Genomic DNA, 18,853 nt, shown 5'->3' on the forward strand with positions numbered 1-18,853 from the left:
ATCCCAGAAATAAGCAGTGGATTTTCCCCAAGTCCATTTTAATAATGGTCTATGGACTTTTCCTTTAGGAAGCTGTTCAAACCTTTTTTAAATCCCGCTAAGCTAACCGCCTTTACCACATGCAAACACAACAGAGGCAGGTGGCACCTTAGACACTAACCAATTTATTGAGGCACAGCTTTTGGGGACCAGAGTCCACCATCATATGTCATATGGCTGAATCTGGTGCCTTCCAAGATAAAAACTGTTTGGAATTGCAAAAATGGCAACCTTATAGACTACAGCAGTGGTTCCCAAACCTGATCCTGGAGGCACCCTAGTTGGTTTTCAGGATATCCACAATGAATATTCATGAGAGAGAGAGATTTGTATACACTGTCTCCGCTGCGTGCAAATCTCTCGCATGAATATTCATTGTGGATATCCTGAAAACCAACTGGCTGGGGTGCCTCCAGGATCAGGTTTGGGAACTGCTGGGCTAAAGGAACCAGTGGACTCTGATCCTCGAAAGCTCATGCCTCAATAAACTGGTTAGACTATAACGTAAGTAAACAAACCTAGGTGTGATTATATGATTGTGTTTGTTATAAAGATTTTTAACCCCCCCCCCCCCCCCCCAAAAAAAAAAAAAAAAAAAAACTTAGAAAAATAATCTATGTTCATAGTCTGAGCAACCTCACTATCAACCAATGCAGAGAACATACTGGCATGTTCTAATCATAATGCAGTTAAAAAAATACATATACTGCGTGCTAACCCATAATTTAGATCCAACAAGGTCCATTTCTAGTAAATCAATCAAACTACATCTTCTCTGAACCAAAAAGAAACAAAACATCTCCAAAAATATTTTCCAAGTAAATGTATATTACCCACACAATCAAAAAGCAAAGAAGGGGATCCCTGTACGACGAGAAAGCAAAGCAGGCAAAAGTAGAGGCTGAACAAGGACTCTTGATAGTGTCGGTTTACTTGCGTTTTGCGCTTTGATCAGCTTTATTTATAACTCTACATTCTTCTATATGTGCAGAGTTGATAACCAGCGCTATTGTCCAGAGCGGGGTTATTTGACCCCTGACGTAGGCGCTTGCACGTGCCGAAACACAGTCCGTCGGGTCCTTCCTTTATCAGCATCAATAAAAGAAAAGACTGTTGGATTATATCTCCAGTGGTGGATTCGTCCTTGTTCAGCCTCTACTTTTGCCTGCTTTTATTACCCACACAAAACAGCCCCAACATTTATGTGGACCTGGAAACTGTTTTTTTTTTTGAAAAGTGTTTCGGTTCAAGGAAGAAGCCGTTTGATGGATTTACATACACTATCAGTGAAATTTGCATGCTAGTTTGAAACAAAGTCCATGTCTACTTTTCAGCTGTAGAGTTTAGCTCAGTTTTCAAAGTGAAAACTGTCAATGCACGTGCATCATTTTTCATTCGGAAATTACTTGCAGCAAATCTGTGCCACCGAGTCTTGTTATCATTGCCCTAGCCCATTTGTACTGGTGGCTACAAGAGAATAGCTACCAATGAGCAAGCCCGGCAAAAAGCCTACGGCTGATTCTTGATAGATGCTGCCTCCTGCTGTACTAAAATGCCCTATTGCCAGGTATAGTACCTGGCTCCCTCTTTACTAACTCTGCAGCCTGGTATCTCTCTTTCTTCCCTTCCACCTCCCATGGTCCTCCACACTAATGGTGGGTCACTGGTAGTGGAGAGAGGGGAGAAGCTGGATGTGGGGAGAAACAAGAACACAGAACAGATTTTGGGCATGGAGGGAGCATAGGGACAGCAACACAGGGGAAATGGTGGACAGGGCAAGATAAAGACACAAAGACGAGATGCTGAATATCGGGGGAGAGGCAGGATAGGTGTCCCCTGGACACCTTCCGGAATCTAGTACATTCCACTGTACTCACACACGCAGATTACTGCAACAGTGTTTTTTTTTAGGTTGTAAGTCCCTAATATTGAAAAAGCTCCAGACTTCCCAGAACACAATTCCCGCGAATAGAATGTTGGGTGTTATTAGGAAGGGTATGGAGTCCAGGTGTGCGGATGTTATAATGCCGTTGTATCGCTCCATGGTGCGACCGCACCTGGAGTATTGTGTTCAGTACTGGTCTCCGTATCTCAAAAAAGATATAGTAGAATTGGAAAAGGTACAGCGAAGGGCGACGAAAATGATAGTGGGGATGGGACGACTTTCCTATGAAGAGAGGCTGAGAAGGCTAGGGCTTTTCAGCTTGGAGAAGAGACGGCTGAGGGGAGATATGATAGAAGTGTATAAAATAATGAGTGGAATGGATCGGGTGGATGTGAAGCGACTGTTCACGCTATCCAAAAATACTAGGACTAGAGGGCATGAGTTGAAGCTACAGTGTGGTAAATTTAAAACGAATCGGAGAAAAGTTTTCTTCACCCAACGTGTAATTAGACTCTGGAATTCGTTGCCGGAGAACGTGGTACGGGCGGTTAGCTTGACGGAGTTTAAAAAGGGGTTAGATAGATTCCTAAAGGACAAGTCCATAGACCGCTATTAAATGGACTTGGAAAAATTCCGCATTTTTAGGTATAACTTGTCTGGAATGTTTTTACGTTTAGGGAGCGTGCCAGGTGCCCTTGACCTGGATTGGCCACTGTCGGTGACAGGATGCTGGGCTAGATGGACCTTTGGTCTTTCCCAGTATGGCACTACTTATGTACTTATGTACAGCAGCCAGACTAATTTTCAGCAAGTCAAGATTCGACAGCCCAACACCTCTTCGAAAGAAGCTTCACTGGCTCCCCATCAGAGAAAGAATGGTGTAGCTAGAATATCAGGAGATGCACATTTCCCAAAGCTGACATATTCAAATTTAATAACTTTGGAATAAAATACTTTTTTACCTTTGCATAAGCATTTCAAGTCTTTCCAATGTCTGCTGTCCATTTGGCATTTCTTCTCTCACTGTGTCCAACATCTATCTTCTCTCTGGATCCTTACCCATCCCGTCCAGCATCTCTACTCTTGTGTCCATATTATTATTACTATTATTATTATTATTACATTTGTACCCCGCGCTTTCCCACACATGGCAGGCTCAATGCGGCTTACATAGTAACAATATAAAGAATTACAGATTTGTAAGAAGAATATACAGTTTGTAATGAACACAAAATTAACGGGGTTAATGGATAAGTAAATTAAACATAAGATGAATTGGGTGCAGAAGGAATTGAGCGTTGGGAGGTAGGTGTAGGGAGATAGAAAGGAATGGATATGGGGTAGCAAAAAGGATAATGGAAGAATGGTCCATGTAAAAACAAATGTCAATAAGAATCATGTGGGCAAGTTTTGGTTAGGTAGAATCGTTAGGGTAGGCTATCTTAAAGAGATGGGTCTTCAGTGCTTTCCTGAAGGGCAAAAGGCCGTTAATGGTACGGATAGGTCTTGGTAAAGCATTCCAAAGCTGGCTACCTGAAAAGGAAAAATTGGATTCCTAGAGGAATTTGTACTTAACACCTTTGCAGTTGGGGAGGTGTAGATTAAGGTAAGTACGGGAAGACTTCAAACTGTTCCTGTTTGGGAGGTCAGTAAGGTGATTCATGTAGGTGGGGGCTTCTCCGTGTAATATCTTATAAATCATTGTGTGGACTTTAAAGTTAATTCTAGCTACACCATTGTAGTTAAACTAAACTTCCTTATCACCAGTAGGTTCTGCCCCTTTCCAGCAGACAAAGGTAGAGAACAAGCCACTTTCCAGTGACATCACTGGCAGAAGTGGTGCAGACTTGAACTTGTCGGAATTTTTCTATTTCCAGAAGATGTTCCAGGCTGGACTGGATCCTTCATTTTGGGCCCGACTCACAGGGTCACACTCTAAGGCCTCCAGCTCAGTGGATGAGTCCCTTGACCTAGTCTGTCTCCCAGGAAAATCGATCCACAAACCTTTCCGTGGTCAAGCTCAGAGGGTTCCCCTCCCCTTTCTTCTGTCAAGTCGAGCCTTAGCCCACTGGCTTTCGCTCATTGGGGTGGGCTGGCACAGGTCCCTTGGGGTCCCTGCCAGTGCAGGTGTGTGAACCCCCCCCCCCCCCCCCAACAGAGCTTCCACTTAAACATAAGAACGGCCATACTGGATCAGACCAATGGTCCATCTAGCCCAATGTCCTGCTTCCAACAGTGGCCAATCTAGGTCACAAGTACCTGACAGAATCCCAAATAGTAGCAAGATTACATACTACCAATCCCGGTACAAGCAGTGGCTTCATCCCCCATGTCTACCTCAACAACAGACTATGGACTTTTTCTCCAAGAACTTCTCCAAATCTTGTTTAAACCAAGATATGCTTACCACTGTAACCACATCCTCTGGCAACAAGTTCCAGAGTTTATTTGTTGAGTGAAAACAAGAATTTTTTTCCTATTCGTTTTAAAAATATTACCATGTAACTTCGAGTGTCCCCGAGTCTTTGTACTTTTTGAAAGAGTAAAAAATATAAAAAATAATATCAATTCATTCTTACCTGTTCTACATTACTCAAGTTATTATAGACCAAAGCCATATCCCCCCCTCAACCGTCTCTTTTCCAAGCTGAAGAGCCCTAACCCCTTCAGCTTTTCCTCGTATGAGGAGTTCCATCCCTTTTATCATTTTGGTTTCCCATCTTTGAACCTTTTCTAATTCTGTTATATCTTTTTTGAGATACGGCGACCAGAACTGCACACAATACTCAAGGTGGTTGCACCATGGAGCGATACAGAGGCATTATAATAATCATCTTAACCAAAAATAGATTGGATTACATTTTGCTTTCAGAAGCAGCAATAGGAAATGTAGTCTCAGTTGACATAGCTCATGTGGGTATATCTGATCACTCTATTGTCCACTTAGCCTTGGCCTCCCCTAGGAAAGAGCAGAGACCTTTTTTTGGTGGATGCCTTTGGGACTCAAGGAAGATGAAAAAGTCCAGATTTATTTGGGAGATAAATGGGACTAATATTGCACTTTTAATGCTGCCCATGCTTCTACCCTCCTTTTTCCTTTTTGGGAAGCCAGTTATGCGAGGTGAGATAATCTCATATGTGAAGTCCAAGTATAAGTTAAGTCCAAGTTACTTAATCAACACATAGTTCAACTTCATAAGCAATTGGCCTAAGCCTATAAGAATGTCGCAACCCAGCTGACTTTCAACAACAGGAAACAATATGTTGAGTTGCAACATACCCTTAATAGCTTAATTCACCAATGCACCATTAACACCTTGAAATATGGGCACCATCTTTTCATTAAATATGGCAACCATATGGGCACTTGTCCAGCTCGATTGGTCCAGGATGCTCAGGGTCCCCGTTTTATTCCCTACTTGAAAGATCTGGCTGGTGCCAAATTACAGGATAACATTTCCATCCTGAAGATGTTAACTAATTATTATAAAACTTCATACATGACTCATTCATCAGACCCTTTCAGTAACTTATTATTCCTGCGGGATATCTCCTTGCCTACTCTGAACGAGGCAGATTTATCTATTTTGAATGCACCGATTCATGCAAGGGATATTCAACATGCAATCAAACTTTAGCTTCATCTAAGTCTCCTGGCCCCGATGGGCTGCCCCTGGAATTTTACCGAATCTTAGGGCCTAGGATAGTTCCTGCCCTTTTGGATGTGTATGAAGCTATACAGGACGGGACCTTTCCAGACACGATGAGAGTGGCTACAGTCCTTCTCCTCTTGATACTAAATTGGGATCCCTTACTAACAAGCTCCTACAGACTCATATTCCTACTTAATGTAGATCTAAAACTTTATGCTAAAATCCTAGCTAATCATATGGCTGGGCTCATGCTAAAATTGATAGGAATCCATAAAGTAGGCTTTGTGCATGGGAGAAGTGTGGTGGCCAATGTCCGGCGCCTCCTTAGCGCAATGAAGGTTGCCCAAGTCCAGAAAATTAATTCCATCATAGTTAGTTTAATACAGAAAAAGCTTTTCACACTGTTTCTTGAACTTATCTTTGGGAAGTTTTGTGTAAATTTGGGTTCCAGGATCTTATTGTCCAGATGATCTCCATACTCTATGCTAAGCCTTGGGCCCAAGTTTTGGTAAATGGGATCCTCTCATCTAGATTTTCTGCTAAAGGGAGGGGAACGCGGCAGGGATGTCCCCTCTCCCAGGTTTTACTTTTACCGTGTATTGAACCCTTGGCTCTAAAACTACTCTGGGACGACACCATCTGGGGTGCTCTGGGACGACACCTTCTGGAGCGTTCACATTAATCAGCAGGAGTTTAAATTGGCTGTTTACGCTGATGACATTTTAATGGTTTATACATCCCTGGAGGTTTCTCTCCACCAAACTTTAGATGTGCTCTTGGAATGTGGGCAGTTGTCAGGGTTATGGATAAATGCAGATAAGTTTGAAGCATTAAGTTTAACTGAAGGTTTAGACTGTAGACAGAGAGGAACTTTTCTGCTCCATTGGGTGACTAACACCTTAAACATTTGAGCCTCTTTATCCCTCGAGACTTGTCTGGCCTTTATTCAGCTAATGTTTCTCATCTGTTGTTGGAAACTAATGTCCTCTGTAAGCACTGGGAGTATCTTCCTCTATCTTTATGGGGCCAAGTGGTTTAATTAAAATGGTATTGTTGCCTAAATGGTTATACCCCTTACGACATCTACCTCTTGTACTCACCCATAGTGATTTGTGCCAGTACAACAATTTGATTCGACAGTTTGGGTGGGGTACCAAAAACCTTGTCTGGCTCTCAAACATTTACAGCTTCTCCACTCTAATGGTGAGTTGGGCATTCCAGACTTACGTGCCAATAATGCAGCCTGCTAACTTCGTTATGTAAGAGACTGGATATTTGAATCCTCTGACGTGTGATTTTCAATTTGAGAGCCCTATGGGAGGTGGTCTCACTCTGGGATATTTGATATGTGCACGATATGGTGCTCTACCTTCTCAAATAAATCATCATTCACTGCTTCGGCCTATACAGTGGGCTTGGATGGTCCTGAGAAAGAAATATGGTTTGCATTCCACTCGCCTCCCCTTTGTGGGCAATCTTGACTTTCCTCCTGGCTTGCAGGGCATTCACTTTAAGCAGTGGGCAACCTGGGGCCTGGCAAAGCTACAAGCAACACTAGAGGAGGATGAACCACAGATATTACCATATGATACCCTCAAAACACAGTATCTGTTGCAATCACGAGACTGGTATGCATATCGCCAATTGCACCATTACCTTTCAACACTTTTTCGATGTTACCCCAGTGGGGATTTCACAGAGTCACTGTTTGGTGAACAATGGCCTCTCTTGGTGGTCTATAAAGACCTGGTTGGCTGATATTATGAAGGGATCCAGAAATAACTGACCACAGCTCCCCTCCAGAAGATTATAGATCAATGGGCTCGAGACTTCGGCACCTATCTGGTGGAGGCTTGTCTAGCTAGTCTGAAAGCCGCCCCTCATCTGGCAAATAGTATACACTTACAGGAACTTCATTACAAATTTCTTCTGCACATGTTTATACATCCCTCTAGAGCTAAAATGATGACTAAATAAGTTCCACAATGATAAAGTGGGTGTAAAGGAAGGGGAGAATAGTTGTGTGGATCATGCGGGAGCCAAAAATAACAGGTTTTGGCTAAGCTGCTCCCCAGGATGCGTATATCAAGGGCTCACCCATGAAGTCGCTCTCAGGCATTTCTCTTTGCTCCAAGTTCTGTGAACCCTGGACACATGGCTCTTCACCAGTTTCAATCCTGGAGATAATTTCGTGCTTGAAGACTGGCACACCTGGTCACCAGGAAGCAAGAGAGCAGCAAGATGTTATCTGAGAGCCATCAAATATCCTAGTCCATGCTATTTTCTCTATACAGGGTTGATTGGCGATAGTGGGGTGGGGGGGGGGGGGGGGGGGGGGGAGAGAGGGGCAGGATTAATTTTCAAGCTATCTGCCTTGGAACAATTCCACAGGTACTTTCTACCCTCAGGACTTCAGACTTCAAAAAGAGACACATTCAATATTCAAAACTTGCTATGGGTACAAAGAACCTATGCCTGCTTTTTGTGTGAGTAGATTTACGATGGATAGATCACATGTGCAGAAAATGAAACCTATGCATGTTATATTCCAATCTGTAATGAACATCAGGCTCTGCTTTAAACATTTAAAAGATAATTTTTTTTGGACTAACTTTTGTTTAACCACCATGATGTGTTCTCCCAAATCGTCACTGGTCCATTTTTTTGAAATTCTTATAATGGATAAATCTTCAACGACTTTTGAAATGTATAAAACTTATCGCTTTTTTACTATTTAAAGAACTTCAACCACTTATCTGATGGTGTTGGCCTGATGTCTTAACTAGACCCACCATGCTGACTGCATTTTGCTTCTGCTGTCAAGATCACAGCTTGGTGGTTAAAGAGAAGTTGATCCATCAAGGTTCTCCACTGAGGTCCAAAAAAATTATCGTATCTATTATTAAATGTTTAAAGTTGAGCCTGACATTCATTACATATTTGAGTGTTTTTTTATACTAGGTTTGAGCAGAAGCTATAGATTTGCCTTTGGATGTTATATTCCAATGGCATATATACTGTCCCTGGGAAAGCTTCCACTTGATGCAGCTGTGAAACACCTGGATGCCAAAGTTAGGAGCACAAATTCTATAACAGCACCTGGACGCCCAGATTCCATTATAGAATATTAGCATAAATTAGAATCTACACCTCTACACTTATGCCATGTCAACAGCAAGCGTAAATATGTGTGTGTGCATATGGCACTTTAGTATGTATCTTACAGTATTCTGTAAGTTACATGTATGACTGGGAGCTCCTCCAATTCTCTACCTACATGTACACCCACTTTGCATTTACACCCTAAGTGAGTTGTGAACATCAGTTATAGAACAGCGCTACTATGCCATAACTTTAGCATGCAAAAGGCACTTCATTTAGGTCGACTATGGGGGTTTTGCACTTTTTAAAATTTGTAACGAGGATTTTTACATGATACACAGAAAATTATACCCACAATCCACAATTCCAACTAACAGTCATATAGCATCTAATCCTCCTCTCTTCCTCCCATGCAGCAGCAACATGATCACACGGCAAGAGAAGGGCAAACTCACTGTGAAAAATATAATATTGCAACAGCTTCAGGAATACCTAAATCATGTAATCCAGATACTCTGACAGGGAGCTCAAGTTCTCAGAAACAAATCAGTTCTGCCCACCCTTTCCACCAGAATATACTCATACATGTAAGATAAACATGCAGAATTCCACCAGAAGCTATCCTTTAGATGACTTGCCTGCTTTCAACATTTCATAATCATTTGAAAAGCAACAGCATTCATAAGGTGAAAGTTTCTCCTGTGCTGCTTTCCCATTTTCCAGCCATGAACAGAGGGGACATAAAAAGATTATGGTCTGAAAGCAGATTCTGGATGTGTAAAACCTCCCCCATATTTACTTCCAAAATTGATTGACATTAGGGCAATAAAACAACATATGGTCTAGAGTCCCAACATCATTAGCACAAGACCAACACTTAGATTGTTGCGAGGAGATTCTGTGCAGTCTCACAGGCATCCATAAGACTTGATGTGCAAGGAAGAACATAAGTACATAAGTAATGCCACACTAGGAAAAGACCAAGGGTCCATCGAGCCCAGCATCCTGTCCACGACAGTGGCCAATCCAGGCCAAGGGCACCTGGCAAGCTTCCCAAACGTACAAACATTCTATACATGTTATTCCTGGAATTGTGGATTTTTCCCAAGTCCATTTAGTAACGGTTTATGGACTTGTCCTTTAGGAAACCGTCTAACCCCTTTTTAAACTCTGCCAAGCTAACCGCCTTCACCACGTTCTCCAGCAATGAATTCCAGAGTTTAATTATGCGTTGGGTGAAGAAAAAATTTCTCCGATTTGTTTTAAATTTACTACACTGTAGTTTCATCGCATGCCCCCTAGTCCTAGTATTTTTGGAAAGTGTGAACAGACGCTTCACATCCACCTGTTCCACTCCACTCATTATTTTATATACCTCTATCATGTCTCCCCCTCAGCCGTCTCTCTTCTCCAAGCTGAATAGCCCTAGCCTCCTTAGTCTTTCTTCATAGTTTGTTGCAGTAAGACTGACTCTAAAGATTTTATGGTATTGGTCCAGAAGGTAGCCTAACTCCTTCTCCCACATGGAACATAGTTCCCTTGAAGCTTGTAGATGAGGATCTGGGCATAATTGTTTATAAACCTGAGAAGCAGCCTTCCAGGAGTTGCTCACTGTAGAATAGCACAATACCAGGTTTCTCCGGTAACCTACCAGGATTTGGAAATAAAGACCAAATCAGGTGCTACAACTGTAACCACTTGAAACGGGCCACATGTGAATCTCAGAACGAGACATAAATCTGTATGTTTGCACGTGAGGTCTTCTAAGAGTCACTCCAAAACAGTTTCTTATGCTCACTGTGGAACGTGGGGTTGAGTCACAACGGTACTCTGTGGGAATCCTGGATGCGCACTGGAAAGGATTTGTCCAGAAGTGGGAGAATCTGCATATTTGAGTCAAGAATCCGGTTGGTGATAAGATGCTTGGGCAAAATCACCTCAGGTAAGCAGTATAATTGTAAAGGGGCCAGTAACGATCTCTCTACCTGCAGCCATGTAGGATTCTTGGATTTGAGGACTTCATACATCCAAAGCAGCCCTGGCCACAAAATAAAGGCAGCATGATAGTGGAACGTATGAGGGAAATTAACGCTTCCGTTGTGCTTAATCTTTTGCAAGGTTCAAAATACAATACGCGGATGGCAAGCCTGACAAATAAAGCTTGTTAATGTTTTATTCACCTGAGCATATAAAGCTTTGGAAAATAAGGATGGAATTATTCCTATGGTGTACATGAGCAAATTGTACAATGGACATTTTGATAGTCTCTAAATGTCTCCACCAACAAATGAAAAATGGAGACAAATGATTGCATAAGTCATTGACTTTTCATAAAGGAACTTATTCATTAATTTCAATAATGTCTAGAAATGTTAGAAGTAGTTTAATCCCTAGATATTTCATGCCAGTAGTACACCACTGAAAAGAAAAGGTTCAGAATGATCCCTTAGTGCAGTAAATATTAAGTCAATTTAGTCCAATTGATCTTGTAAGCAAACATCTCTCCGAAACTGTCGATCAGCCCAAGAAGAAATGGGAGCATATGGTCCGGTTCTGTTAAATTTAATAAAACATCATCAGCATATGCTGATAGTTTACCCTCTATAGTTACAGACTGGCGTATGGTACAAAGAAGAGGCTCCAGGGCAAGATCGAATAACAGAGGGGAAAGTGGGGACCCCTGTCTGGGTTCTCTGTGCAAGGAATAATATTGTATATCCATGGTGAGGTATCACAATCTAGCCAAGAGCTTCCTATACCGCAATTTAATCATTCAACAAAAGCTGGGACTGAACCAAAACCATTCTAGTGTCCTGAACACATATGGCCACTCCACTCTGTTAATGACTTCTCGGTGTTTCAGTGACACCAAGAAGGCAGGGCCTGGAATAGATTGAGCAACATGCATAGCCATAGGCAGAGTCCAAGAAAACAAAGGGGCAGACGATCTGCAAACTCCAAAGTGGAAACTGTACGAAGCAGATCGTTGATAAACCAAGATATGTTTTATTAATAAAGCAAAATTAAAATATGTATACAGAAACTCATATGCATATACATATAATAGCCCGACACAGGCCGTGTTTCGCCCTACTGGGCTGCTTCAGGGGCTAGAAAATAAGATAATAAATAATAAATAATACGTCTTAACATCTAAATAAAAACGTAAAATAATGACATAGAAATTGCATAAATTAAACATAAAAAAAATTTTTTTTTTAAAAAAGAATGACATTAAAATCAAAAATAAATTTGTAACATCAGAAACCAAATAACAATAAAAAAAATATATATATATGATTACATATAAATTCATACCATTAAAATCTATAATATCAAAATCCCACAGATTCATTGTACATGATGAAGAGATATGATGGTTAAGTTATCAGAAATTGCGTATATTAGTCACAAATAATTAATATATCTACAACATATATATACAGATACATGTTACAGAAATCCAAAAGGGGTGATTATGGAGCATCCAAAGAAACACACGAAAAATATATACAGGAAAGTAATTATAGACATAACAGTACATTTAGACATCAGACAGCCATCTTCAATAATATGATTCAAAAGGCACCCACCTATATAGTGGTATTCCACCATCAAACCAGAGATCTGCAGGTAAAAGCAGCTAGAGAAATGCAAAAAATAGAAAAATGGAAAAATAAAAATAAAAATGAGTATGACCAACTATGAGGAATAATATTGTATATCAATGGTGAGGTATCACAATCTAGCCAAGAGCTTCCTATACCGCAATTTAATCATTCAACAAAAGCTGGGACTGAACCAAAACCATTCTAGTGTCCTCAACACATATGGCCACTCCACTCTATTAATGACTTCTCGGTGTTTCAGTGACACCAAGAAGGCAGGGCCTGGAATAGATTGAGCAACATGCATAGCCATAGGCAGAGTCTGGTAATATCAGAGGACAGCCGGCCCTTAATAAATCCTGCTTGGTCAGGATGAATGAGTTGCTGGATTGGCTACAGTAGTCTAGTGGCAAGGACTTTGGCATAGATTTTAGCACCCGTATTTATTAGAAAAACTTGCCCGTAGTAGTAGTATTACAGGGTTGCAACTAGATTTTGGCAACAAGATCATCAGCACTTCTGTCCTAGAGCCTTGTATGATATCTTGTGTCATAGAAGGTCCGATATAATTCGGTGAGCTAAGGGCCAAGATAATTAACAAAGGCCTTAAAAAATTCTGCAGTGTACCCATCCATCCCTGGAGTTTTATTGCCATTTAAGGCTTGAATAGCTACTGATATTTATTGTTCTGAAACAGGGGCTTCTAATACTTTCGTATCAGCAGCTGTACATCACTGTGTCTGAAGAGAGTAAAAAAAAAAAGTTAGCAAAGTCCTCTTCAGCACACCTACTTTCTGACTGGTACGGAGAAGTGTACAATTCATAGAAACAAATTCATAACCTGAGACTGTTGTGAAGCCACTTGGCCCTCAGCATTCTTGATAGAGTGAATCATTTTTTCCACTTTCTACCTTTTAAATATGAAGTCAGTACCTTGCCGGCTCTGTTAGAACTAGCATAGTATACAGACTGTTGTATATATAACTCCGTCCGAGCTACAGCGCTAGCAAGTCTGTTGTATTGGAACTTATACTGCATAAGCTGCTGAAAAAGGGCATTGGTCCAGGTACAATGTGTTTTCTCTACCGAAGCAATGCTCTTCTCCAGCTGCACTAATTCCTCCTATTGTCTATACAGCTATGGCAAAGAAGGCGCAATTATGTCACCCCCCCTTAGTGTAAAGTTAAATGCATCACACTTAACCAGCTCCAATATGGAGGCACTGTCATTCAATAAGAAGTATCCAGAAATCCTCTCTGCTATATACTTTTGAAAAGTGGCATCCTGGAGCAATCCATTATTAAATCTCCATAGCTGGCAGCCAGGAGCCACTGGGAACCCTTGCTTGTACTAAGTCCAATCCTGAGTGGTCGGATACTATTGGGGAATCAATATGTGATGTTACCACCTATAATAAAAGTGAATTTTAAAGATTGTTTTTCAACTTTGCCTTGACCGACCAGTGCACTCAGGGTGTACATTTTTGATTAGAAGTAATTCTGTTTAAAAATGATTGTTTAACTTTGATTGTGTGAAAATAAGTTGGAATGTAGAAGAAGATAAGACACAGCTCTAATTAATTTGTTATGTGAAGGGAAAGATGGGGCCTGTTTTCGAGTTCAGACTGGCCACCTGGACTAGGAAACATGTGACCACATTCCCACAGTATGGCTTGTTTATCTAAACAGAGAAACATCCTGTAATTTTCCTTAGCGCTGAATTATAAAATGTAAGGAACAAAGCTAGTGTTCGTACCTGATCTGGCGCCCAATAAAAAGCCTAATAAAAAGGGGAGTTTCTTTCAGTGAAATTGGGAGCTCATCTGTGAGTAATGTACGAACTACGCAGAGAACCATGTTTCCTGGTCAAAGAAGCTCCTGGCTTTCGCTGCGAACAGGGCCCCCCCAGCTGATAAGAGCCTGGATGATGTAAGGACCAGTGATGATTGTATAGTGTATTATTGCTTCTTTTCCTGGTCTAGGAACTCTTAGCATTGCTTAGATGTAGAGACCAGTGATGTAATGATTGTTTATAGATAGGTATTGTTTCTTTTTAGTTATATAGCTAATCATTGTATATATCTTAATCATTGTAGATTTTAGCACCTCTAATAAAGGTCTCATTTACCTAATATGAATCCAAAAGAATCCACAGTAATTACTGAGTAGTCTGTGTTAGTGAAGCAGGATGTAAATCCACAGCAGTATACCACCCATTTTACTAAGTGATTAGAAAATCAAAAAATAATCGATCCCAGACAGAGACTGATGTACAGGGGTCATAAAGGTGATGTCTTCTGTCTGGGTGCAGGAGTCTCCAGAGATCAGCGAGTCCAAGAGGGTACAAATCTGTCAAGACATCCTTTGGTTCCACATGCCACCGATGCTTAGGTTTATGATCAAGCCAGGGGTCTTCCACTTGATTAAAGTCCCCTGTTATTATCACAGATGTAAAATCCTCTAAAATCAAAGTAGCAAGGTTTTTAAAGACTAGAGAGGCATTGCTTTAGGGGCGTAGATATTACATAAAGTCACCTGTCACCAGAGTCGAAGCATATTGATACTCAGCTGCCCTTGGAATCACAGTTGTGGTCTATACCTTAAATCTGAGCATTCTTACTAATACGGCCACTCCCCCCTTTTTACCTCTAGCTGTGGATGCATAACATTCTTTTACCCATCCACCAGTCAATTTCTGGGATTCTTTTTCCAATAAATGAGTTTCCTGGAGTAGACAGAAGACTGCTTTGTTTTTGTTTTGTGTTTTTAAATAAAAGGAATTCAGGACTTTTTTTTTTTGCATTTAATGGGATGGTTTGGGCTGTTTTTGTTTAGAGAATATATTTTAAACATACCCATATTTAAATATTAACATACAATCTGCAGAAACCTTCAGAACAGATTTACTACTAAGTGTCAAAACACCCCCCTAAAAAACTGGAACCCTCCACATTCCATACTCTTCCCGTGTACTCAAAGAACTTAGAAGCTCCATGAGACTCATTCACCCCTCTCAGTGTCCACATACTGTCCCAAACCCAACCCAAATATACCGACTAACTTACAACTATGTGACCCACCCTAAGAACTTCCTGTATAAATATAGGCACATCTATAACCCCCCATTAGACATGCATATACAGCAACTTATACTGGTAACTGTATGGAATAATGCAGCAGCAACGTCATGCAGCAGTATATAAATGTTCTAAAAACAGACAGACAGTCCTCTGATGATGCTGATGGCAAGCTTTAACGTAGGTGAAATCAGGTCATTAATCTATTGCATTCTGCAATGAATTTCTTGAGCAACATCAGGTCTTCGAAATCCTGAGTGCAGTTGTGGTACCCGATTCGCATTCTGGCTGGGAAAACATTCCATTCTTTGTGTAGATCACCTGTGACTGTGGTCAGCATGCAAGCATTTGCTTCCTCCGTTGGGCGCCAGATCAGGTATGAACACTAGCTTTGTTCCTTACATTTTATATAATCAGTCTTGGACATTGCTGTAGTTAAGATCTCGAAAGCATGATGGTATTGCAGCACTTTAAAGAGAAAGGGATGAGGGCTGCGCTCTGAGTGCTGGGCCTGAGGTATAATGCGCATGTTCCACTTTGACTGAAGGCCTAGGATTTTTGGTCTCATTTATTCTATGAACTCGATAGGCTGCGAGCCCTCGGATACTTCCAGGAGACCAAGAATGCCAACATTATTTCTGTGATTTTGGTTACTAGCATCCTCAAGTTCCCTGTATATATGCCTAATATTCTTACATTCTTGCTGGGTTTGCTGTAGTCCTTCTTCTAAATTCGTAACTTGTGCTTCAATTTGCAACATGTGGTCTTTGCATGACTGAAGTTAAGACCTAAGGCTCACTCAAGTTGTAAATGTTTTCTTGCATCATATTTTTAATCTGTGCAAGCTCCAACATAAATCAGGTCCTCTTGCAGCTCTCTTGGGGATGCCATCTTTACAGGCGTTGGGAGATTCTGTTTTGGTCTCTTACCACCGCCAACAAATGAAAAGATGGCTTCTATTTTGGGCATTCTCAGACTCTGCTGCAAGCACTCCACTGTGAATCCGAAGGGTACTGTCGGTTGAGAGCACTCAGGTGGCCATCTTAGTGTAAGGTCAATCCTGAAGTCTAGGATTTTGCACTTTTGCCATAATAAGAGAGCACAAATTTTCAGATAGCCCATTTACATAAATAGCTTTGCAGATTTTTTCCTTCCCAGGAATTCCTTAGTGTGTGTGTTACAACAACAAAAAAAAATGATTAAAAAGTGTAAATAAATATGTAGGTGAACATTATTAGGTTATACTGTGCTATAGAAAATGAGGACTAGGGACTGCAACGGGCAAGGTCCCAAACCTGAATTAGTCAAAATAGAATTCTATGTACTAAACATGACAAAATTAGGTGAAAAGTCAGAAGAAAGACAATAATGATAAAACTAGAAAAACATTTTTTTTGGGGGGGTGGGGGTGGAGAGGATGGTGAGGTGGAAAACTACTGAGAAGAAAAAAAACAACAACCAAACAACAACAAAAAAATTCTGCTACATTATATATTTTGGGGGGAACTAAGGGATTTTTTTTTTTCATTTTTTCCCCTTTTTTTAGGTGGGATTCCTGATTTTTTTTTTTTTGTCTTTTAGTTTTATTTTTCTGCTTCTTTGTCTTTTCCATTTTGCTTTTCTTTCTCTCCTTATACTGGTAATACAAATCAAGGATAGTACTACACACACTTCCATAAAACAGAAAAGCAGTTTTTAAGTAATTCTATTTGAAACTTTACCCTAACAGACAGGATGGTCAGGGAAATGTGGATACCTTATTTGAGGGGTTTTCCACCAATGATCTCAGAGAAAGACCTCACAAAAACAAAACAAAAAATCCTGAACTCTTCTGATCTCCAGAATAGTAAAGGAAGGAGAATTCCCTCAAAGCGAGGAGTAGCCTAATAGTTAAAATAGTGAACTGAGAACCAGTGAAGCTGGGGCTCAAATCCCATTGTGGCTTTCTTATGGTCTTGGTCAAGTCTCTTAACTCTCCATTGCCTCAAGTACAAACTTGGGGACCCTTTTACAAAAGGGTGTTAAGCCTAAACGTGTAGTTAGCACATATGAAAAGACTTACCACAAAACGTGTTAAAGCATTTTGCAGTAATTTCCCTGTTTTCACACACTAAGCGAGTGTGTTATCTATTTTTATTTCATAGGGGACGGTCTCACATTATCCCTCTACCACATTAGGATTACTGCATGCTAACTGGATAATGCTGGGTTAACGTGGAAGCACTTAGCCTCTCCTAATTGGGGGCAGTTAAGTGCACTCTTCCCTCTAAGCTGAGCGGGAGTCCTCCATCCACAGTCCTGCCAGTGGGTGGTGCTGTTTCACTTGCACATTTTCCATAGTAAGGTACAGGCAAGCTCTGCAGGACTCTGGTGAACCAAAATTTACACGTGTAGTTACAGAATATGGTTCAGTGTGCGTAAATCTATGCGTAGGGATTTACGCCATGTTTTCGCTGATATAAATGGAAGCATGTAGTTTTGGGCACTGGGATATCAACTAAGGGTATTCTATATACCGTGCCTAAATCTAGGTGCCGCTTACAGAATACGTTTAGGCTGAAACGTTTACTGTGTGGATTTTTTAGGCGCCTTATATAGAATCCCCCCCCCCCCCCAAGGGATCTAAAACCAGCACCAAAAAACCCCACAAAGTTAGCATAACTATGCCTAAAGTTAGGCGTAGTTTACAGAATATGCTCACGTGTCTTTCTAGCTACATTTTAGGCGCACCCTTGTAGGCCATCTAAATACCTGCACCTAAGTTAGGCACAGATTGGATGTATTCTATAATGTGCACTCTAATTATGTGCAGCAACTTACATAGTAACATAGTAAGTGACGGCAGATAAAGACCTAAATGGTCCATCCAGTCTGCCCAACACACATTCATTCTATATTTTAGATTAAATCAATAATGAATGTGATATTATATACCTGATCATGGGTAAAAACTGTTAGCATATCTTTAAAAAAAGGTTTGGACAAGTTCCTGGAGGAAAAGTCATGGACATGGGGGAAGAAGCCATTGCTTGTCCTGGCATTTGATTGGGTTTCTACAAGGTACTTGTGACCTGGATTGGCCAGTGTTGGAAGCAGGATACTGGGCTAAACGGTTGGCTCCGCCCATTTGCGGAGCCGGCCCCAGAGATGGCCGGCGCCGTTCAATTATGCCCCTCTATGGAAACCAATGTTAGCAAATTTAAATATGTAGGTTGGAACTCATTTTATATCTATTTATCTACCTACCTACATAAGTAGATAGATGAGGAGTGGCCAAGTGGTTAGAGCACCTGGTTTTGTAATTCAGAGGTGGCCGGTTCAAATCCCACTGCTGCTCCTTGTGATCTTGGGTAAGTCACTTAAACCTCCATTGCCTCAGGTACAAACTTAGATTGTGAGCCCTCCTGGGACAGAGAAATATCCAGTGTACCTGGCAACGTGGCTGCGCAGGCTTCTGTTTCTGTGAGTCTGACGTCCTGCATGTACCAGA

The 18,853-nt window shown here is 41.0% G+C and overlaps 1 protein-coding gene across 3 annotated transcripts in view; it reads right to left on the reverse strand.

Moving 5' to 3' along the window:
* LOC115465430 (zinc finger protein 585A-like) overlaps positions 1-18,853 on the reverse strand; it is a 47,847-nt gene that overhangs the window by 4,958 nt on the left and 24,036 nt on the right. For 2 of the 3 annotated variants that reach the window (XM_030195884.1, XM_030195902.1), the window contains exon 3: positions 7,675-7,788. The exons of the other annotated variant lie outside the window; for it this stretch is intronic. In XM_030195884.1, the coding sequence (XP_030051744.1) occupies positions 7,675-7,788 (114 nt within the window). The remainder of the gene's footprint in view (positions 1-7,674; positions 7,789-18,853) is intronic. 3 annotated transcript variants of the gene reach the window in all.

Source organism: Microcaecilia unicolor, chromosome 1 (genome assembly GCF_901765095.1).
Source record: "Microcaecilia unicolor chromosome 1, aMicUni1.1, whole genome shotgun sequence".
NCBI classification, from domain to species: domain Eukaryota; kingdom Metazoa; phylum Chordata; class Amphibia; order Gymnophiona; family Siphonopidae; genus Microcaecilia; species Microcaecilia unicolor.